Here is a 24,210-nt window from a genome sequence, read left to right as displayed (position 1 = left end):
GTGTGGTTATATGATGAAGACGTCTGGTCTGACCCGCTTGGGGTGGGGGTATCTTTATCAAGGGAGAGCTTCTCCTGCTGGGCTAATTCTTTGATTAGGTGAAAGTCCATCTGAAACTGTTTGTGATTGCCCTGTACCAATACTGTTCCAGACTTATATAGATTTATATTAGCTGACTCAGATTCCTCGTTGTCAAGTATCCTGAGTTTCCACCCCTCGTTAATCCCCCCTCTCTTAACAAAGGGGCTCTCTCTCTCTCGCTCTCTCTCGCTCTCTCTCGCTCTCTCTCGCTCTCTCTCGCTCTCTCTCGCTCTCTCTCGCTCTCTCTCGCTCTCTCTCGCTCTCTCTCGCTCTCTCTCGCTCTCTCTCGCTCTCTCTCGCTCTCTCTCTCGCTCTCTCTCGCTCTCGCTCTCTCTCGCTCTGTCTCGCTCTCTCTCGCTCTCTCTCGCTCTGTCTCGCTCTCTGTGTGACCAGAGAGGAAGATACAGGAAGCCATGGCAAATCTGAACACCACACACCTTCCGGATATGACAGAGGGAGGAAGACATTTCCCTTACTTTAAAAGAGAACAGGAGGCTTGGATAGAATGGGGGTGTTGGGGGGTGTCACCCCTTTTGTAGTCTTCTGACAGACAGAACACTGGACATACAGTATGAGTGTTTGAAGTGTCAATCAAAGTGATTTCCTTCCCCCTTCCCTCCCTTGGCCTTATTGCCACTTTGTTATGTTGTTATTGAACAAAGTGGACGAGGATATGATTGGGACATATTAGTCTCCCTGGGCAGACAGGTTGCCTCTAACAATGTTAACAAGGTTGTAGCTGTTTCACTACGTCTGGGATTTCCTAGACAAGTGGAGACATATAGACTGGAGGCTGTAGTAATGTTGAGTTGCCAGTAGGGAGCGCTCTAGTATGGAACACTGGAACCAAACATACAACACCTTTCATCTGTTCTGGAACCTTCAGTACCAGCTGATGAGGAGTGATGGGAATGGGTCACATTGTGTCTCTTGTAAAACATGCAGGTCCACTCCTCAAATAAAGAAATGTAACTACAGTATTCTGACTTTAGACCATTTTCTATTTAGATACAGTAACATCCCTTATGTGACATGCTGTTCCTGCATGTTAATGACTAGACTAGGCTACTTTTAAATGTGTCAACCACAGAACTCACACTTAGGCTACGCCTGCTTCTACTAACACTTACAGTAGACTACTTCTTGTTTCCACACAGTGACAGTAAGTTGACTCACTGTTCAAGACCTCTCTCCTTCACTTCACTCTGTAAGTACACTGGACGATATCTTGGAATATAGTTTTAGTTTTGATGTTTTTAGCCGAACATCACATGACTTACTGTATCTTTGTTCTTGTTGGTTTATTTTGAACTGTGTTTAGGTTGTTACATCAGGGCCTGTTTTCATAAAGTGTCTCAGACGTTCCGTATAATTATGATCTAAAAGGCTAAAGTGATCTCAGATCAGCTCTCCTACTCTGATACACTTTGTGAATACTGATCCTGGACTGTTGTTTCACCAGTAACACCCAGATCTCCATTCAATAGGGTCATGTTCACTGTCAAAGTATAACAGGGTCAAGTATAACTGTGTGTGTGTGTGTGTGTGTGTGTGTGTGTATACATGTATTTTGACATATTAATCTGATTGTGGGATATACAGTCACGACCAACATTATTGGCACCATTGACAAATACTGAGCTATATTGTCTGCTACAAAAGATGGGAGGAACATTGTACATGCGATTTCACATAAATACTTGTACATGCTATTTTAAGAGCTCTCAGAGCAACAGATTGTGGTGGAGATATTTTGAAAATGGCCTAAAGTAAGAGTGAGAGAAAGAGTGATTGGAGTGAGTGGATGCTTCATACGAGGTTTAGGAGTAGTATTAACATGAGACACAGTGATGGTGGGTTGTGTTTAGGAGTAGTATTAACATGAGACACAGTGACGGTGGGTTGTGTTTAGGAGTAGTATTAACATGAGACACAGTGACGGTGGGTTGTGTTTAGGAGTAGTATTAACATGAGACACAGTGATGGTGGGTTGTGTTTAGGAGTAGTATTAACATGAGACACAGTGATGGTGGGTTGTGTTTAGGAGTAGTATTAACATGAGACACAGTGATGGTGGGTTGTGTTTAGGAGTAGTATTAACATGAGACACACTGATGGTGGGTTGTGTTTAGGAGTAGTATTAACATGAGACACAGTGACGGTGGGTTGTGTTTAGGAGTAGTATTAACATGAGACACAGTAACGGTGGGTTGTGTTTAGGAGTAGTATTAACATGAGACACAGTGATGGTGGGTTGTGTTTAGGAGTAGTATTAACATGAGACACAGTGATGGTGGGTTGTGTTTAGGAGTAGTATTAACATGAGACACAGTGTTGTGGGTTCGTTGGTTTAGATGAACACAATCACTTTCCTGTTCTCCTTTCCTGTCTGTCCTCTGACAGGCCTCCTGAATCATATCAGAAATCTATATATGCACATTAGACTTTATAGAATATGGTGCTCTGTAGCTCAGTAGGTAGAGCATGGCACCTGCAACGTGATGGGTTTTGTTCCCTGGACCACCCATACGTAAAATATATGCACATATAACTAACTGTAAGTCACTTTGGATAAAGTAATCTGCTAAATGACATTATTTATGGACAGCAGTCTAGAACACACTACACAGTCAATACAGCAGGCTATGGTGATGTTCATTGATGCCTCTGATAGATTAAGCTACTACTAGTACTGTACAACAGAGGAGGCTGGTGGGTAGAGATATAGGAGGAATGGCTGGAATTAATGGAACAGTATCCATTCATTCTATTCATATTACTGCACAAATGAATGAGGACATCAGGACTGGAGGCTGCAATAATGTTGAGATGCCAGTAGGTGGAGCTCTAGTCTAGAACACTGGAACCTTCAGTAGCACTTTGATGCAGCTGATGAGGAGTGTAAATTGAATGTGATTGTAGAATAGAATGAATGACATCATGGAACTGACCAAATGTAAATGGAACTTTGACCTGTTCCATGTAGAACTCAGAGGGGCAAGGCAAGACATTCTAAGATATTATAAACATTCCATAAAGAATAGTCAACATATTGTTAACATGGTTCTGTATTTAAATAAAAGTGGAAATGGGGGACATTGTGTCCATTATAGAAATGTAGGGCCCATTTTAATACAGTAACCTCCCTTTTCTGACGTGCTGTTCTGATCCTCATGCATGTTAATGTCTTAAAGAGGAAGGAAAGGACAGTTCTGTATCAGCTACTTGTGTTCTGACTACTATAAATATGTATCAACCACAGAACTGACACTTACTAGCAGTTCCCACTCACTACCAGTCAGTTGACTCACTGTACAAGACCTCTCCCCTTCACTTCACTCTGTAAGTACTCTTGACAATATCTTGAAATATAGTTTTGGGTAATTTGTTTTTAATAACAAGTCATATACTTGAGGGTAATGTATCATTTAACTTCTTGTTATGTTTTGAGTTGTGTTTTGGTTGTTACATCAGGGTCAGTATTCATAAAGTGTCTCAGTGTAGGAGTGTTGATCTACATAGTGATGAGATGATTAACCAGGGTAAAAAAGGCATGCAGACAAACATTTGAATGACTGCTCAGTGTCACACTGTGTGTGTGTGTGTGTGTGTGTGTGTGTGTGTGTGTGTGTGTGTGTGTGTGTCACTTGCTGTTTAGCCTCACAGTTTGGGGATAGGAGCTATCATTGAACCTGGTGGTCAGTCTTTAGGCTGCTGTACAGCTTGATGGACTGTAGAGGTTTGAACATTTATCCTCCTATATTTGGGGTTCTGAGAATAAAACAGCTTCAGAACAATCAATATAGAAATATGTGTTTACAGTTCTACACATCTGTTCAATAAGTGATTGTGTAACGGCAGTCTAAGTCGTCCTCCTCCTCAGACGAGGAGAGGCGAGAGGGATCGGAGGACCAATGTACAGCGTGGTAAGTTTCCATGATTTAATGAACATGAAAACAAATATACAATTACAAAATAACAAAACAAACTAACCGTCACAGTCCCGTGTGGCACAAACACTGACACAGGAAACAACCACACACAAAACAAGCCACCTATATATGATTCTCAATCAGGGACAACGATTGACAGCTGCCTCTGATTGAGAAACATATTAGGCTGAACACAGAAACAGACAAACTAGACACACAACATAGAAATGCCCACCCAGCTCACGTCCTGACCAACACTAAAACAAGCACAACACATAAGAACTCTGGTCAGGACGTGACAGTACCCCCCCTCCTGAGGTGCGGACTCCGAACGCACCCCTAAAACTCAAGGGGAGGGTCTGGGTGGGCATCTGTCCGCGGTGGCGGCTCCGGCGCAGGACGAGGACACCACTCCACCACTGTCTTTGTCCCCCTCCTTAGCGTCCTTTGAGTGGCGACCCTCGCCCCCGACCTTGGCCTAGGAATCCTCCCCAAGGCCCCCACATGATTTAGGAGACAGCTCAGGACAGAGAGGTATCTCAGGACAGAGAGGTATCTCAGGACTGAGAGGTATCTCAGGACAGAGAGGTATCTCAGGACAGAGAGGTATCTCAGGACAGAGAGGTATCTCAGGACAGAGAGGTATCTCAGGACAGAGAGGTATCTCAGGACAGAGAGGTATCTCAGGACAGAGAGGTAGCTCAGGACAGAGAGGTAGCTCAGGACAGAGAGGTAGCTCATGACTGAGGGGCAGCTCATGACTGAGGGGCAGCTCATGACTGAGGGGCAGCTCATGACTGAGGGGCAGCTCATGACTGAGGGGCAGCTCATGACTGAGGGGCAGCTCATGACTGGAGGGCAGCTCATGACTGGAGGGCAGCTCATGACTGGAGGGCAGCTCATGACTGGAGGGCAGCTCATGACTGGAGGGCAGCTCATGACTGGAGGGCAGCTCATGACTGGCGGGCAGCTCATGACTGGAGGGCAGCTCATGACTGGCGGGCAGCTCCTGACTGGCGGGCAGCTCCTGACTGGCGGGCAGCTCCTGACTGGCTGGCGGCTCTGGCAGCTCCTGACTGGCTGGCGGCTCTGGCAGCTCCTGACTGGCTGGCGGCTCTGGCAGCTCCTGACTGGCTGGCGGCTCTGGCAGCTCCTGACTGGCGGAAGGCTCTGGCAGCTCCTGACTGGCGGAAGGCTCTGGCAGCTCCTGACTGGCTGGCGGCTCTGGCAGCTCCTGACTGGCTGGCGGCTGTGGCAGCTCCTGACTGGCTGGCGGCTCTGGCGGCTCCTGACTGACGGACGGCTCTAGCGGCTCCTGACTGACGGACGGCTCTAATGGCTCGGGACAGACGGGCGGCTCTAATGGCTCGGGACAGACGGGCGGCTCTAATGGCTCGGGACAGACGGATGGCTCAGATGGCGCTGGGCAGACGGATGGCTCAGATGGCGCTGGGCAGACGGATGGCTCAGATGGCGCTGGGCAGACGGATGGCTCAGACGGCGCTGGGCAGGCAGGCAGCTCAGACGGCGCTTGGCAGACGAGCAGTGCAGGCGGCATTGGGCAGACGGCCGACTCTGACCTGCTGAGGCACACAGTAGGCCTGGTGCGTGGTGCCGGAACTGGTGGTACCGGACTGGAGACACGCACCTCAAGGCTAGTGCGGGGAGAAGGAACAGTGCGTACAGGGCTCTGGAGACACACAGGAGGCTTGGTGCGTGGTGCCGGAACTGGAGGTACTGGGCTGGAGACACGCACCACAGGGAGAGTGCGTGGAGGAGGAACAGGGCTCTGGAGACGCACTGGAAGCCTGGTGCGTGGTGTAGTCACTGGTGGTACTGGGCTGGGGCGGGAAGGTGGCGCCGGATATACCGGACCGTGCAGGCGTACTGGCTCCCTTGAGCACCGAGCCTGTCCAACCTTACCTGGTTGTATGCTCCCCGTAGCCCGACCAGTGCGGGTAGGTGGAATAACCCGCATTGGGCTGTGTTGGCGAACCGGGGACACCATGCGTAAGGCTGGTGGCATGTATGCCGGCCCGAGGAGACGCACTGGAGACCAGACGCGTTGAGCCGGCTTCATGGCACCTGGCTCAATGCACAATCTAGCCCTACCAGTGCGGGGAGGTGGAATAACCCGCACCGGGCTAAGCACACGTACAGGAGACACCGTGCGCTCTTCCGCATAACACGGTGTCTGCCCGTACTCCCGCTCTCCACGGTAATCACACACCTCAGGGCGAGTACCGTGTATACTACGCCAAACCAACATCTCTCTCTCTTCACTCTCCTCCAATATCACCAACAACTCATCAAATGTCTCATAATCTCCCATCCTTTCACTTTCCTCCAATCTGTCCAATAACTCCTCCACTATCTCCGACTCGTACCTCAATTTAGCCAACCGCTCCTTATGGTAAGCACGGGGAACTGGCTCAAGTCTCCCACTTGACCCAGCCACACTTCCCGTGTCCCCCCCCCCCCCCAATATTTTTTTGGGGGAGCCTCTCGGGCTTCCAGCCACTCTGCCTTGCTAGCTCCTGCTGCTGCTGCTGCTGCCGCTGCTTCCCGTAGCCACGCTGCTTGGTCCGAGTTTGGTGGGTGGTTCTGTAACGGCTTTCTTCCTGGGATGAAGGAGAGGACCAAAATGCAGCGCGGTGTTCAACATGATTTAATAAAGAAGAGACAATAACGTGAACACTATACAAAATACAAAATAACAAATGTGAAAACCGAGACAGTCCTATCTGGTGCAGAACACAAAGACAGAAAACAACCACCCACAAAATCCCAACACAAAACAAGCCATCTATATATGATTCTCAATCAGGGACAACGATTGACAGCTGCCTCTGATTGAGAACCATATTAGGCTGAACACAGAAACAGACTAACTAGACACACAACATAGAAATGCCCACCCAGCTCACGTCCTGACCAACACTAAACAAGCAAAACACATAAGAACTCTGGTCAGGACGTGACAGATTGTTGTTGTTGTTTATAATGGTGATGATGACTCTTGTATATATTAGGAATTTATTTTTGCATCATATCATCTTAACCTGTCTAGGATGAGAGTGGCGCTAGCGGCACTCCCCCCCCACCCCCACTGAAAAACCAGTGCCGCGAAATTCAAAAAAAATATTTTTTTTAAATATTTAACTTTCACACATTAAAGTCCAATACAGCTAATGAAAGACGCAGATCTTGTGAATCCAGTCAACATGTCCGATTTTTTAAATGTTTTACAGGGAAGACACAATATGTAAAGATGTACACATTAGCACCTAAAAACACATTAGCATAATCCACCATCTTTTATTTGTCCACCAACACCAGTAGCTATCACCAATTCGGCTAAACTAAGATATTTATAGCCCCTAACCAAGAAAAAAACTAATCAGATGACAGTCTGATAACATATTTATGGTATGGGATAGGTTTTGTTAGAAAAAAGTGCATATTTCAGGTAGATGGCATCGGTTACAATTGCACCCACCGTCACAAATGGAATAGACAAACTACTTAGAGCAACGTGTTTACCTACTTACTAATCATCAAACATTTCGTAAAAATACACAGCATACACGAATCGAAAGACACAGATCCTGTGAATACAGACAATATTTCAGATTTTCTAAGTGTCTTACAGCGAAAACACAATAAATCGTTATATTAGCATAGCACATAGCACATAGCAGCCCAGCATTGATTCTAGCCAAAGTGAGCGATAAAAGTAAACATCGCCAAAATATATTAATTTTTTCACTAACCTTCTCAGAATTCTTCAGATGACACTCCTGTAACATCATATTACACAATCCATATAGAGTTTGATCGAAAATGTTTATATTTAGCCACCAAAATCATGGTTAGACAATGTGGAATGTAGCTCAGCTGGTCAGAAAAAGTCTGTGCGCCACTTAGACAGTGATCTACTCTTATACATAAATACTCATAAACGTGACTAAAAAATATAGGGTGGACAGGGATTGATAGACAATTTAATTCTTAATACAATCGCGGAATTACATTTTTTAAATTATCCTTACTTTTCAATACAGCTTGCGCCAAGCGATGCTACGTCAAAAAACATGGCGTCCGAAGCCACTAAAATGTTTCGACAGAAACACGATTTATCATAATAAAAATGTCCTACCTTGAGCTGTTCTTCCATCAGTATCTTGGGCAAAGGATCCTTTCTTGGGAGAAATCGTCTTTTGGTGGAAAGCTGTCCTCTTGCCATGTGGAAATGTCAACTGCGTTCGGGATGAACTGAAAAGCGTGCCCAACTTTTCACATCGTTGCAAAAATAAATGTCCCAAAATCGCACTAAACGGATATAAATTGCTATAAAACGCTTTAAATTAACTACCTTATGATGTTTTTAACTCCTATAACGAGTGAAAAGATGACCGGAGAAATATAACAGGCTAAACTAACGCTTGGAACAGGTGCGCGCCGGTGTCCTCTAGGCTCATGACGCAGCTCCCAAAGAATGACTAGCTTCAGGGTTTTTTCATTTGTAGGTCCTGTGAACGTGCAATCGACCCCGTTGGAATCGTCATCACGTAAAGGCATCCAGGGGAAGACGTAAGAAGTGTCCGTATAGTCATAGCAACGACAGTGCCCTTTTAACTGAGTTCAGAAGAGTGGCCAACATTTCTCAAATCTGACTCCATGTCAGGGAAATTGCTGTAGAATGGGCTCTGTTCCACTTAGAGACAAAATTTCAACTCCTATAGAAACTATAGACTGTTTTCTATCCAATAATAATAATAATATGCATATTGTACGATCAAGGATTTTGTGGGAAGCCGTTTCAAAAATTAGCCAAGTTAGCATAAATAGTCTAAACAGCGCCCCCATCCCCAACAGGTTAACTAGACAGACGTAGACAGACATGCAACACATCACACACATTACATACATAGTGCAATAGACTTACAGACCAACAGTATTCACATAGACAACCATATAGCACAATACAACACAACACAATATGAGCCTGGTTAATTTTCAGTAATGAGGCCCTGTACCCCATTTACAGTTTCTACTTCAATGTATCAGGTGGAGTTATTCACCAGCTATAGAGTGAGTTGTTGTTTATGTTTCTAAGACTGCAGGGTGGGAGATGCAACAATGGCCTTGAGAACAGCAGGACGTGTGTTGGTGGTCCTTCTCTGGTCTGTGACAGGTATGGTCTCATTCATAACTTATATGTTTGTCAATCTACAGACTTTTGTAAAATATTAAAATTACATTTGTGTTTTATTATTCTGTTGTGTTCTGTTCGGCGTCTCCAGTTCACTTCAGTAGTTATCTTTCACACCTCACTTACCTTACTGAATGATGCTTATGTGTTTTCCAATCACACTCAACTCAGCAACTATGGCAACAAAGTACGGACAAAGCCTTTACTGTTAGTGTGAGCCAATTGGCATTGGCTTAATGTAATATCCTTGTGTTCTGTGACTGTTCAGTGGTACTGGGTCAGTATGGCTGGAGTGTGACTTACACCACTCAGAATATCTGTGCCTTGAAGGGGTCATCAGTAGATCTGACCTGCTCTTACACATATCCCAGAGGTCATAAAGTCACATCATCCTTCTGGTTCACTAAAATGGAGACTGGTGTAGAACCTGAAGATATAGGTCAGGACCCAGAGTATGCAGGTCGTCTGGAGTATCATGGAGATAAGAAGAAAGACTGTACCCTGAGAATCACAGACCTGAGAGAGAGAGACTCAGCTACGTATAAGTTCAGATTTATAACAGATCAGACTGGAGGGAGATATTATGAAGATTCTGGAGTCACTCTGTCTGTTACAGGTACAGTTACATGCTTTATACTGCTAGTATGTTCAATTAATATCTACTGTCCATTTAGGTCTAGAAATTGGATTTGTATATATGAAACAGATTTAATAATTAAATGTGTTTGAGAATGTCTTGCATCATGTGATTAAACTATAGAACAGGTGATTCAGGGTTTTAATGATGTGATCTACTACAGCTCTGCAGGTGAAGGTGACTCCTTCACATTGGTCACGGAGGAAGACAATGACCTGTAGAACCACCAGCTGTCCTCTGACTGGTAACCCCACCTACACCTGGTACAAGAACGGACAGGTAGTAACTGTGAAGACTTCCACCTATTCAGTCATCCCTAATGATAAGGACAGCTACTCCTGTGCTGTAAAAGGCCATGAGGATCTCCACTCTCCTGCAGTGTGTCAGTATGAATTCAACTCAGTATTCTAGTATAACTTTTCAGATATAATTATTCTGTCTGCTAAACAGCTTCAGAGTTGTCTTACAAACTGTATCACACGATTACTGAAGCTCAATATTCCACTGTGTAAATAATGCCCTCTTTGTGTTTCAGGTGTTCAGGGTCAGAGCTGCAACAGAGTGACTTACAATAAGATGAGAATCTGTGTCTTGGAGGGATCAACAGTGAACATATCCTGTACTTATGTTGGTTATTATTCCACCACATCAACATTCTGGTTTAGAAGTGATAAGTCAACCCCTGAAGACCTAACCACAGACCCAGGGTATGCAGGTCGTGTGGAGTACACTGGAACATACAGAGGTCCCTTCACCCTGAGAATCACAGATCTGAGAGAGGAGGACTCAGCTGAGTATCGCTTCACTTTTAAAACAGACAACTTTGAATGGGGTCATAGTTTCCCAGGAACAACTCTGTCTGTCACAGGTAATACTACACTGTATGATACAACTGTATATCATAATGAATTACAGGAGAAAATAAATGAACCATCCTGTTAACACAGAGGTGTATGTGGTTTTATACATATTGTTTCAGGTCTGCAGGTGAAGGTGACTCCTGCTGCAGAGGGACAGAAGACACTGACCTGTAGCACCACCTGTACTCTGACTGACAACCCCACCTACATTTGGTACAAGAACGGACAACGTCTAGATGAGCCTACTACCCAACAATACTCTAGTAATACCCTCGTAGTGTTGGGTCATTCTGTGGACAGTTACTCCTGTACTGTAGAACACCATGAGGACCTTCACTCTCCTGCAGTGTGTGAGTATGAATTAAACTACTATTATACTTAGAAAGTATCAATCATTTAATATCAATGAGAAGAGTATTACTGCTTTATCTATCAATATTCATCATTACATAGAAATTACACACAAAGTCATAGATGTATGCATGTCTATAGTTAGAATGTTCAGTACCTCAAACACTTGAAGAATAGTTTAGTAGACACTCAAGTCCTAAAGTTTCTCCAAATGTATTCTTGTTCATGTTTTGTATAAGTGATAGTTTTAGATAGTTCTCTGACTTTAGATATAATTTATTTTTGACATGACGTCATTTGAGGTAGTATAGTACAGTCCTGACCCTCTGACACATTCTGCTTTACTAGATGCTCCAAAGAACACCTCAGTGTCAGTCAGTCACTCTGGTGAAATAGTGGAGGGCAGTTCAGTGACTCTGACCTGCAGCAGTGATGCCAACCCACCTGTGGACAAATACACCTGGTACAAGAAGAATGGAACCTCACCAAAAGCATCAGGACAGAGTTACAGCATCACTAACATCAGCTCTGAGGACAGAGGAGAATACTACTGTGAGGCCCAGAATGGAAGAGGATCTATTAACTCTACAGCTCTGATGATCATTGTAGCAGGTAAAGTTACATCTTCAATACTTCAATACAAATTTACAGGTTTCAAGCTGATCTTAATCATTGTGTTTTGACTGATTACACTTTGGTTTATAATTATGTGTTGGCTTATGATGTCACAAGTATTATAAGATCCCAAAATATTAACATGTATTGTGTTGATATTCTATAATGTGTTAGATTGTAGATTATAAGAACATGCCATGTACTCATATCATCCATATTTTATTACAGGGAAACAGACTTCAGTTGTGACTGCAGCTGTAGGAATCATAGTGGTTGTTCTGGTTCTCATCCTCTGTTTCTCTGGACTCATGTGTTTCAGGTGAGTGAAGAAGGGAACATTGATATTTGTATTATTCTTTCACCTTAGACCTCTGATTTGTTATTAACTTAATTCATTCATAAATGTATTTATTGGCCCTAATCCCTTAACTGTTAAACTGTATTAGTGACTTCCACTAGAGGTCAGTAGAGAGCAGAACTCACTCTGTCCCTCTTTACAGGAGCTCCACAGGAGGAAGTGATGCTACAACAGACACACAGGTGATTCTATCAGTTATCAGTTATCAGTTACACCAGGGTTTTCCATTCCACCCCCCATGTACAGTCTAGGCCAAACGTTTTGAGAATTACACAACAATTAATTTCCACAAAGTTTGCTGCTTCAGTGTCTTTAAATATTTTTGTCAGATGTTACTATGGAATACTGAAGTATAATTACAAGTATTTCATAAGTGTCAAAGGCTTTTATTGAGAATTACATGAAGTTGATGCAAAGAGTAGAAATTTGCAGTGTTGACCCTTCTTTTTCAAGACCTCTGCAATCCGCCCTGGCAGGCTGTCAATTAACTTCTGGGCCACATCCTGACTGATGGCAGCCCATTCTTGCATAATCGATGCTTGGAGTTTGTCAGAATTTGTGGGTTTTTGTTTGTCCACCTGCCTCTTGAGGATTGACCACAAGTTCTCAATGGGATTAAGGTCTGGGGAGTTTCCTGGCCATGGACCCAAAATATTGATGTTTTGTACCCCGATCCACTTAGTTATCACTTTTGCCTTATGGCAAGGTGCTCCATCACGCTGGAAAAGGCATTGTTCATCACCAAACTGTTCCTGGATGGTTGGGAGAAGTTGCTCTCGGAGGATGTGTTGGTACCATTCTTTATTCATGGCTGTGTTCTTAGGCAAAATTGTGAGTGAGCCCACTCCCTTGGCTGAGAAGCAACCCCACACATGAATGGTCTCAGGATGCTTTACTGTTGGCATGACACAGGACTGATGGTAGCGCTCACCTTGTCTTCTCCGGACAAGCTTTTTTCCGGATGCCCCAAACAAATGGAAAGGAGATTCATCAGAGACAATGACTTTACCCCAGTCCTCAGCAGTCCAATCCCTGTACCTTTTGCAGAATATCAGTCTGTCCCTGATCTTTTTCCTGGAAAGAAGTGGCTTCTTTGCTGCCCATCTTGACACCAAGCCATCCTCCAAAAGTCTTCGCCTCACTGTGCGTGCAGATGCACTCACATCTGCCTGCTGCCATTCCTGAGCAAGCTCTGTACTGGTGGTGCCCCAATCCCGCAGCTGAATCAACTTTAGGAGACGGTCCTGGCACTTGCTGGACTTTCTTGGGCGCCCTGAAGCCTCCTTCACAAAAATTGAACCGCTCTCTTTGAAGTTCTTGATGATCTGATAAATGGTTGATTTAACTGCAATCTTACTGGCAGCAATATCCTTGCTTGTGAAGCCCTTTTTGTGCAAAGCAATGATGATGGCACGTGTTTCCTTGCAGGGAACCATGGTTGACAGAGGAAGAACAATGATTACAAGCACCACCCTCCTTTTGAATTTTCCAGTCTGTTATTCGAACTCAATCAGCATGACAGAGTGATCTCCAGCCTTGTCAACACTCACACCTGTGTTAACGAGAGAATCACTGACATGTCAGCTGGTCCTTTTGTGGCAAGGCTTGTTACGCAGTGGAAATGTTTTTGGGGGATTCAGATCATTTGCATGGCAAAGAGGGACTTTGCAATTAATTGCAATTCATCTGATCACTCTTCATAACATTATGGAGTATATGCAAATTGACATCATACAAACTGAGGCAGCAGACTTTGTGAAAATTAATATTTGTGTCATTATCAAAACTTTTGGCCACGACTGTAGTGCTAGGGCAAAAAACTAAATGTGCACCCAAGGGGGGCCCCAGCTCCAAGTTTGGGAAACCCTGAGTTACAACTCCATTTTTGTTAATTTACGACAGTCTCTTTCATACTATTTTCATTGTTACCTCACTCTCTCTCTCTCCACAGAGTGTCCATCCTGACTGTAACAGTGACACATACACTGCTCTGAACATGAGGACCATGTCCCCTGACTACGACACTCTGGCAGTATGTCTCTTAAAATGAATTTTGTTTGTTTGTGAGTGTGTTTGTGTTTTATACTTGAATGTGTTTAGAGAAAATGATGGAAAGACTGATGTTTCAAAGCACACATGCATTTCCTCCCTCTCTATATCTCTCCCTCTCTCTCTCTCTCCCTCTCTCCCTCTCTCTCTATATCTTTCCCTCTCTCTATATCTTTCCCTCTCTCTCCCCCTCTCTCTCTCCCTCTCTCTCTCTCTATATCTTTCCCTCTCTCTCCCCCTCTCTTTCTCCCTCTCCCTCTCTATCTATATCTTTCCCTCTCTCTCTCTCCCCCTCTCCCTCTATCTCTATATCTTTCCCTCTCTCTCGCTCTCTCTCTTTCTGTCCACAGAGTGTCCATCCTGACCGTACCAGTGAGCCCAACAGCGACATGTACACATCTCTGAACATGAAGACCAGGTCACCAGAGTATGACACCCTGGCAGTAAGTGTGTTTGTGTGTCCATAAACATTTAATGGGAGTATAAATTGCTAATTCAGTATCTTCTTTCAGAATGTGAGGGGATCCTCCCACTGAAAAGAACCACTACAGAACCTGGACAGAAGAGAACCACCACAGAACCTGCACTGAAGAGAACCACCACAGAACCTGGACTGAAGAAAAGTACCTCAGAACATCAACTGAAGAGAACCACCACAGATCCTGGACTAAAGAGAATCACCACCGAATCTGGACTGAAGAGAACCACCACCGAATCTGGACTGAAGAGAATCACCACAGAACCTGGACAGAAGAGCTAAGGTTCCAAACCAAAGCCAGGCCTCACACCTCTATTCTCTTGCTATCATATCTAGATTGTTTTCCAGACCATGAACTTTATCTTTTGAGTAAATGCTGGAATATATTTTGTATATTATGTATATTGATGATAAATGGGATGTTATGCTTCTGCTTTTTTCCAATGAGATTTCCATTTCCATATTTTTTCTTGTGTACTAATCTGTTTACTATCTATAGTTGAAGTTTATATTTCTGATATTTTTCTATGGAATTTTGTCATTTAGGGATTTATAACATCAATAGTCCTATTTTCCTCAGCAACTAATATAAATAATATTGATAAAAGCTTTTTATATTTTTAGCTTTTGGGTCAAGTTTCTTCTGATGTGTTTAATTATGTTTCACTTTGTTTTGCTGTCAGACATTATTCCGCATTTTATGTTTTATATTTTATAATACTATATTGTTTATTTTATTTTAAAAAATGTAATCAGTACATTACATACATTTAAACATTTGCAGTTTTTTACTTTTTCTATTAATTATAATTGTATATCACATAATACTATATTGTTCTGTGTCATGATATCACTTGTTTTGTTGTCACATTTTTCATTATTACGTTTTTTATATACGTTAAATACATGTTTACCTTTGCAGTTTTTACTGTGTGGTTTAGTGTCAATACAGTATAAGCATCATTTTTTAAATAAGATCAACATTTAAGACAATAAATACATAGATTATTTGATCAACTAATAAAACATTGATTCAGAACTATTTCCACTCTGCTCTTGTTTCTTGTATTTCTGCCTATTAGACACATGATGGCGACATTGAATCATTTAACCATGAGTGGCGAGGCCAGCGTTTCCTCAACTCAGTCCTGGGGACCCCAAGGGGTGAATGTTTTGGTTTCTGCCCAAGCACTACACAGCTGATTCAAATAATCAAATCTTGATGATGTGTTGATTACTCAAACACAGAGGCAGTGTTACTTAGTTGTCTTATTAACCTTAGACATATTATTTATATTTATTGAAATGACCCTAGTTTAACCGTTTGTTGTCTCCTCCAGTGAAGGGTATTCAGCTGTAGAAGCACGGCCAGTATTTATTTTCACTAAAACAGCTGTTTTAGGTCTACAGTCGCCTCAACAGCACTCTGTAGGGGAGCACTATGGTGTAGCTGGAGGACAGCTAGTTTTCACCTTCCTCTTCTGGGTAAATTACTTCAATACAGAACCTAGGAGGCTCATGGTTCTCAACCCCTTCCATAGACTTACACAGTAAGTCCTCCAACCTATCAGAGCTCTTGCAGCATGAAGTGACATGTTGTCCGACCAATCAAAGTATCAGATATTTAATCTAGTTCTGAAAGCATAAGATACAGCCAGCTAGCACTATAGTGCATAACATGTGGTGAGTAGTTGACTCAAAGAGAAAGACAATAGTTGAACAGTTTTGAACAAATTCATTTCTTTAAAAATGAAGGAGAAGCAAGAGAGAGTGGGAGAGAGCAAGCAAACTCAACTTTGATTTTTGCTTTCACTTTCACTTACTTAGCCAGCATCTAATGCAGCTAGCTAGTTTAGTTACTCAAACAACCGTCTCAAACAGAGACGGATGGTATGTTCGCTAGCTGGCTACGGCTATCCAACACTGGACCTCTTCCAAGTCAAGGTAAGCTTTTGGTTTTATTCATTTATTGCCACCTGGCCCCACTGGTGTAACTGCTACACTGCTTGCTGACTGTACACTGTACTGCATGATTGTAGCGTGTTTACTAAAGCATTAGTTCTAGTAGCTATGTTGACAATATGTTAGCTAATATGGTAACAATGATGTAGGCTGTGTGTAGCATTAGCAGTCATGATATGAAGGTTTGGCTTGGAAAGTGTTTTTCTCCTGCTCACAGACAGCTGATGTGTTGTGCACTGAAGTCCACAAGTGAAGGGAAAAGGTGAGAGGAGTATAATGCAGAGATGTGAGAAGGAATTCTATAATGGGCAACGTGATCATGCTGTTTGTATATGTCTGCTTTGAAAGTGAACTGTGTTTGAATGTGATCAGAGGTGTATTCATTCCACCGATTCTGTTGAAAAAAGTTTTTTAAACAAAAGCAAATGGAACGAAATGGGCATAAACATACCAGAATTTGTCCAAGAGAAACTATTGTTTGCAACTGTTGGACTAATGATTACATTCTAGATCAGCTAGATGCAGGCCAGAGTGTGCAAGGCAGTATTGAATGTGTCACTGTCTGTCACCTTGATTACTCAAATGTTTCTCTCAACCTGTGCACCTATGTTGTAACCTTTCATTCATATTCTAGGTTGTAACAACCTCATGATGGCTATAGGGAACATTAGAGTATCATGACATGTAGTAGTTAAATATATCCATGTTACATTGAGCTGGTTGAATGGAATATGAATGACAGTCATCCAAAATTCTGTGATAGAAATAAGGCCATACTCATAAAAAATGTGTGTCCTCCTTCATCTTAAATGGTCGTCTGTACTCAATCTCGTAGTCGTAGGCTAACAATATCAGAGCCCAACGTTGCATTCGAAGTGCAGCAAGGGTTGGTATAGCTGATTTTGGTCCAAGGATGGCCAACAGAGGCTTGTGATCTGTCAGCAGTTGGAACTTCCTTCCGTACAGGTATTTGTGAAACTTCTTCACTCCGAATATTATGCTCAGGGCTTCCTTCTCAATTTGAGCATATTTTCTCTCACTTGGTGACAGAGTCCGTGATGCAAATGCAATAGGGTGTTCTTCACCTGACGATAGAACATGTGAGATGACGGCTCCTACTCCGTATGGAGATGCATCACACGCGAGTCTCAGCTTCATCTCTGTGTTGTAGTGGGCAAGCCACTTGCTCTTTAGCAGACGCTGTTTGCAAGTCTTGAATGCTTCTTCGCATTGTGGGGACCAATTCCACTTTGTATCGGCCTGCAGCAGTTGGTGAAGCGGATGCAACAATGTGGACAAGTTTGCCACAAACTTTCCGTAATAGTTCAGGAGAAAGGTGCTCTCCAATGGTTGGTGCTGACACGAGGATGTCGTCCATGAAGCACACAACGTTGTCTATACCGTCCAAGATCTGATCCATTGTGTGTTGGAATATCGCTGGAGCTGTCGAGATTCCATAGGCCAAGCGATTGAATCTGAATAGCCCCTTGTGTGTATTGATGGTCAGATACTGTTCTGACTCCGGATCCAGCTTCAGTTGCTGATAAGCGAATGCCAGGTCCAGCTTACTGAAAACCTTCCCACCAGCTAGAGTGGCAAACAGATCTTCAGCGTTTGGTAGTGGATATTCCTCTGGTAGTATGCAGTGATTTACTGTGACCTTGTAGTCACCGCACATTCTGACGGTCTTGTCTTTCTTTGGGACTACAACAATTGGAGCGGCCCAGTCGCTCCTCGCTACTTTCGTGATTATGTTATTCTTCTGTAGGCGGTCCAGTTCCTTCTCTACTGCTTCCTTAAGAGCATAGGGAACTGGACGTGGTTTGTGAAAGATAGGCTTGGTTCCTTCTTGCACTCTGACTTTGCTGTGAAGTCTTGTATTTCGCCGTAGCCATCTTTGAAAAGTTCTTTGTGCTTCTCCAGCATGTTAGTGAGTGTAGCCTGACTCACTGGTTTGTCCTTTCTCAGACTGAAGATTTCTCCCCAGTTCAACTTGATCTTTTGTAGCCAGTTTCTGCCTAGCAAGGCTGATTTTTCTCCTTTATCAATGACAAGCGGTAGCGTCCATTCCTTCCCCTCATACCAGACTGGTACCTGGATCTGCCCTAACACAGGAATAGTGTCACCAGTGTATGAAGAAAGGCGGATGGACGCTGGCTGAAGAGGGCACTCTTTCAGTTTTTCTTTGTAGAGTCTCTCTGGAACCAGAGATACAGACGCTCCGGTGTCCAGCTGCATTTTTACTGGTTTTCCCGCTAACTACATGTTGAGATAGATTCCATCTTTTTGTTGTTGAGCTGTGTACACTGTGAACAGTTCCAATACTGTTTCAGTTGTACCTTCCTCTTCTTGTGCTGCGTCTGACACTTTGTGCGCTCTTGCTGTGCATTGAGGCTTTACACACTTTCTGTAAATGTCCAACCTTTCCACAATTGGAAATTGGACAGTTGCACTTTACATTTTGGGATCGACATTCACTGTGCTGATGATTATCACCCCCACATCTGTAGCAACTTGGCTTAGACCTTTGAGATGTGGGCTGCTTTGTTCTTGTGTAACCTTGAGGACGGGACTGAGAAAAGTTTGACTTTTGTGAGCCTTTTTCACCACGTGCATCACTGACCTTGTGAACACCTTTCTGACGTTCTGCATATCCCGATAGCTCAATAGTATCCCTGTGGGCAAGCTCGAGTTCAAGTGCGATATCACAGGCTTTCCGAAAGGTCAGGTCCTTCTCTGACAGAAGCCTTCTGTGATATGCTTCACCTGTGTCACGTTCCTGACCTGTTTTTCCTTTTTCTTGTATTTATTTAGTTGGTCAGGGCGTGAGTTGGGGTGGGTTGTCCATGTGTTATTTTTCTATGTCGGGTTGTTTGTGTTCGGCCGGGTATGATTCTCAATCAGAGGCAGCTGTAAATCGTTGTCACTGATTGAGAATCATACTTAGGCAGCCGGGGTTCACGTGTGTGTTTGTGGGTGGTTGTATCTCGTGTCTGTATTCGTGCCACACGGGACTGTTTGTCGGTTCGTTTCTCTTTTGTCATTTTGTTTCGTTAGTGTTCCGTTTATTTTGTTAATAAATAATCATGGACACAAACCACTCCGCATATTGGTCTGATCCTTCTCGCCTCTCCTCCTCGTCCGAGGAGGAGGATTACGACGACCGTTACAACCTGTGAGACCACATACAAACTTGTCTCGAAGAGCATCATCAAGAAATTGTGCAAACTCACATGTACTTGCCAGTCTTTTCAAAACAAGGATGTAGTCAGCCACGGTTTCCCCTTGACTCTGGTGACGTTGGTAAAATCTGAAACATTCTGCAATGAGAATTGGCTTAGGCTTGAAATGCCTTGAAAGAGTTTCAGTTAGTTCTGCATAGTTCAACTCCACTGCTTTTATTTGTTCAATGAGACCTTTCAGCAATCCATTCTCAGTTGGACCCAAAACACTGAGAAATACATCTGCTTTCTTTTCATCTTTGATTTCATTTGCAGCCAGCCAACGCTCAAAACGCTCCAAATAGGAATCAAAATCCTCTTTTGTAGCCTCAAACTCTGGTACTCGACCAATGGTTGCCATTTTCACAGTTAATTGTTCAGTTTCCTTATTCCTTGTATTCCTTAATTTTCATCTAATTCTTCACTTCAGAAGTTTCTGCAATTACTTCATTCACTGCACTCATTTGTAATAATGTACACACCGTGTTACGTTCCTTCTTCCTTTTTTTTTCTTCTTGACAATATTTCTCCACTGAGATCGCCTAATTTCAATGGGTTCAATGACAGTTTTTTTTTTAACCACCAGAGGGCAGTGTCGCTATTCTGGACTCCAATAGTCTTGCTACTTGGCAGCTCCTGAACACTGTACCTGCTAGCAGTGCTTAGCCTTTTTTTACTGGCGAAAGAAAAAAAGAAAAAAACAGACGAATTACATAATTATTTTGAGTTTCATTACTCACGCAACATTCTTCCCTTCAAGCAATTTCCGTTAAAGAAGTTTAACCACCTCATCGCCACTGTAATATTTGTGTTGTGGAGAAATGACCAGGCAGGAGATGGGAGTACAGTTAGTTTTCGTTTAGTCAAAACCTCTTGTGCGCTACAGTTCCCGGGCACACTAGTGTGCATGTGCATTTCCTATTAGGTGTAGTAACGTAACACTTTCGTAATACATCACCGCTTAGTAACAGCATAGTAACTAATATAAACAGATGTAGATCCCAGATACAACAACTATATTGTTCAGTGTCATGATATTACTTGTTAGATTATTAAAAAAAGAATTATTACATATTTAGATACATTAATGATTTTTACATTTGCAGTTTTTCCAGTGTTTTAGTGTCAATACATTATAAGCATCATGTTGTAAATAAGATCAACATTTAAGACAATAAATACATTGATTATTTGATCAACTAATAATACATTGATTCATAACTATTTTCTCTCAGCTCTTGTTTCTTGTATTTCTGCCTATTAGACACATGATGGTGACATTGAATCATTTAACCATGAGTGGCGAGGCCAGCATTTCCTCAACTCAGTCCTGGGGACCCCAAGGGGTGAATGTTTTGGTTTTATCCCAGGCACTACACAGCTGATTCAAATGATCAAATCTTACGGTCGAGTTGATTACTCAAACACAGAGGCAGTGTTACTTAGTTGTCTTATTAACTTCAGAAATATTATTTCACTGAAATGACCCTAGTTTAACCCTTTGTTGTCTCCTCCAGTGAAGGGTATTCAGCTGTAGAAGCACGGCCAGTATTTATTGTCACTAAAAAGGCTGTTTTAGGTTTACAATAGCCTCAACAGCACTCTGTAGGGTAGCACCATGGTGTAGCTGGAGGACAGCTAGTTTTCGTCCTCCTCTGGGTACAATGACTTCAATACAAAACCTAGAGGCTCATGGTTCTCAACCCCTTCCATAGACTTACACAGTAATTATGACAACTTCCGGAGGACGTCCTCCATCCTATCAGAGCTCTTGCAGCATGACCTGACAAGTTGTCCGACCAATCAAAGTATCAGATATTCAATCTAGTTCTGGAAGCATAAACTACAGCCAGCTAGCACTGTAGTGCATAAAATGAGGTGAGGAGTTGACTCAAAGAGAAAGACAATAGTTGAACAGTTTTGAACAAATACATTTCTTTAAAATGAAGGAGAAGCAAGAGAGAGTGGGAGAGAGCTAGCAGACTATTTAGTTGTATTTTTTCCCTTTCACTTTCACTTACTTAGCCAGCATCTAATGCAGCTAGCTAGTTCAGCCTACTCAAACAACCGTCTCAAACAGAGAGGGATGGTATGTTCGCTAGTTGGCAATGGCTATCCAACACTGGACCTCTTCCAAGTCAAGGTAAGCTTTTGGTGTAACTGCTACACTGCTTGCTGACTGTACACTGTACTGCATGATTGTAGCTTGTTTACTAACACATTAGTTCTAGTAGCTATGTTGACAATACGTTAGCTAATATGGTAACAATGATGTAGGCTGTGTGTAGCGTTAGCAGTCATGATATGAAGGTTTGGCTTGGAAATGTTTTTTCTCCTGCTCACAGACAGCTGATGTGTTGTGCACTGAAGTCCACAAGTGAAGGGACCAGGCGAGAGGAGTATAATGCACAGATGTGAGAAGGAATTCTACAATGGGCAACGTGATCATGCTGTTTGAATGTGATCAGAGGTGTATTCATTCCACCGATTCTGTTGAAAAACGAAATCAAAAGGAACGAAATGGGGATAAACATACCTGAATTTGTCAAAAATGTACTCAAATGTTTCTCTCGACCTGTACACCTACGTTATAACCTTTCATTCAAAAGCTAGGATGTAGCAACCGCATGATGGCTATAGGGAACATTACTGTATCATGACATGTAGTAGCTTAAACATATCCATGTTACATTGAACGGGGAGAATGGAATATGAATGACAGTCATCCAAAATGCTGTGTCTGTCTGTCTGTCTGTCTGTCTGTCTGTCTGTCTGTCTGTCTGTCTGTCTGTCTGTCTGTCTGTCTGTCTGTCTGTCTGTCTGTCTGTCTGTCTGTCTGTCTGTCTGTCTCTCCGCCATAGTATAGACAGAATGCACTACCAGACCCCACCATAGGGGGCAAAGTATGTACAGACTTCACTACCAGACCCCATCAAAGGGTGCATAGTATAGACAGGCTGCACTACCAGACCCCACCACAGGGGGCATGGTCTATACAGAATGCACTACCAGACCCCACCACAGGGGGCATAGTATATACAGACTGCACTACCAGACCCCACCACACGGGGCATAGTATATACAGAATGCACTACCAGACCCCACCACAGGGGGCATCGTTTTCACAGACTGCATTACCAGACCCCACCACACGGGGCATAGTATATACAGACTGCACTACCAGACCCCACCACAGGGAGCATAGTATATACAGACTGAACTACCAGACCCCACCACAGGGGGCATAGTATATACAGACTGCACTATCAGACCGCACCACAGGGGGCATAGTATATACAGACTGCACTACCAGACCCCACCACAGGGGGCATAGCCATTATTAGAGGAGTTTGATTTCTGATTTAATCAAAATACTACAACAAAGAAATACATGCTGTACGTCTAACATTGATTTATTGTGAGGTTTAACAACAATGTTTCCTGAGGGGAGGACCTCTCCCCCCCTTCAGGATTCCAGTGGTGGACCTCTCCTCCCCTCAGGATTCCAGTGGTGCACCTCTCCTCCCCTCTGGACTCCGGTGGTGGACCTCTCCTTCCCTCAGGACTCCAGTGGTGGACTCTCCTCCCCTCATGACTCCAGTGGTGGACCTCTCCTCCCCTCAGGATTCCAGTGGTGGAGCTCTCCTCCCCTCCGTACTCCAGTGTTGGACCTCTCCTCCCCTCAGGATTCCAGTGGTGGACCTCTCCTACCCGCAGGAGCCCAGTGGGGGACCTCTCCTTCGCCTCCGTACACCAGTGTTGGACCTTTCCTCCCCTCAGGATTCCAGTGGTCGACCTCTCCTCCCCTCAGGATTCCAGTGGTGGACCTCTCCTCCCGTCTGGACTCCAGTGGTGGACCTCTCCTCCCCTCTGGGCTCCAGTGTTGGACCTCTCCTCCCCTCAGGATTCCAGTGGTGGACCTCTCCTCCCCTCAGGACTCCAGTGTTGGACCTCTGCTCCCCTCAAGACTCCAGTGTTTGAACTCTCTTACCCTCAGAATTCCAGTGTTGGACCTCTTGTCCCCTCAGGACTCCAGTTTTGGACCTCTCCTCCACTCAGGATTCCAGTTGTGGACCTCTCCTCCCCTCAAGACTCCAGTGTTTGACCTCTCTTACCCTCAGGATTCCAGTGGTGGACCTCTTCTCCCCTCAGGACTCCAGTTTTGGACCTCTCCTCCCCTCAAGACTCCAGTGTTTGACCTCTCCTCCCCTCAGGATTCCGGTGGTGGACCTCTCCTCCCCTCAGGACTCCAGTGTTGGACCTCTCCTCCCCTCTGGACTCCAGTGGTGTATCTCTCTTCTCCTCTCCTCTGGACTCCAGTGGTGGACCTCTCCTCCCCTCATGACTCCAGTGGTGGACCTCTCCTCTCCTCCCCTCTGGACTCCAGTGGGTTAGTATATTTATTCTGGTTATTCCACAGTATACATTTCTACTGTTATAGGTTCTTTATG

General features: G+C 43.8%; 3 protein-coding genes across 3 annotated transcripts in view; all 3 read left to right on the top strand.

The window, feature by feature from the left end:
* The window catches only part of LOC139541518 (B-cell receptor CD22-like), a 49,386-nt gene that overhangs the window by 12,556 nt on the left and 12,620 nt on the right, over positions 1-24,210 (top strand). The gene's annotated exons all lie outside the window — the stretch shown is intronic.
* LOC139568093 (sialic acid-binding Ig-like lectin 14) lies at positions 9,063-10,826 on the top strand. Its single transcript, XM_071389793.1, has 3 exons — positions 9,063-9,210; positions 9,497-9,844; positions 10,029-10,826. Exons 1-3 carry the CDS (start codon positions 9,156-9,158, stop codon positions 10,274-10,276), a joined length of 651 nt encoding a protein of 216 aa, XP_071245894.1. The 5' UTR covers positions 9,063-9,155; the 3' UTR covers positions 10,277-10,826.
* Positions 10,808-15,608, top strand: LOC139551920 (B-cell receptor CD22-like; the record flags this gene model as incomplete). Its single annotated transcript, XM_071363261.1, has 7 exons — positions 10,808-11,075; positions 11,425-11,688; positions 11,920-12,010; positions 12,192-12,231; positions 14,001-14,081; positions 14,449-14,541; positions 14,611-15,608. Coding segments are annotated over 7 exons (861 nt in total), but the record flags the coding sequence as incomplete, so codon positions are not given.

This window comes from Salvelinus alpinus, chromosome 2 (assembly GCF_045679555.1).
Source record: "Salvelinus alpinus chromosome 2, SLU_Salpinus.1, whole genome shotgun sequence".
Taxonomy (NCBI): domain Eukaryota; kingdom Metazoa; phylum Chordata; class Actinopteri; order Salmoniformes; family Salmonidae; genus Salvelinus; species Salvelinus alpinus.
This window is presented reverse-complemented; position numbering and strand designations above follow the sequence as displayed.

Excerpts from the sequence above, each read along its gene's own strand:
- LOC139568093 (XM_071389793.1), top strand. The coding sequence starts at position 9,156 with ATGGCCTTGAGAACAGCAGGACGTGTGTTGGTGGTCCTTCTCTGGTCT. Across the intron at positions 9,211-9,496 it reads CCTTCTCTGGTCTGTGACAG|TGGTACTGGGTCAGTATGGC; the intron begins GTATGGTCTCAT and ends GTGACTGTTCAG. Across the intron at positions 9,845-10,028 it reads AGTCACTCTGTCTGTTACAG|CTCTGCAGGTGAAGGTGACT; the intron begins GTACAGTTACAT and ends GATCTACTACAG.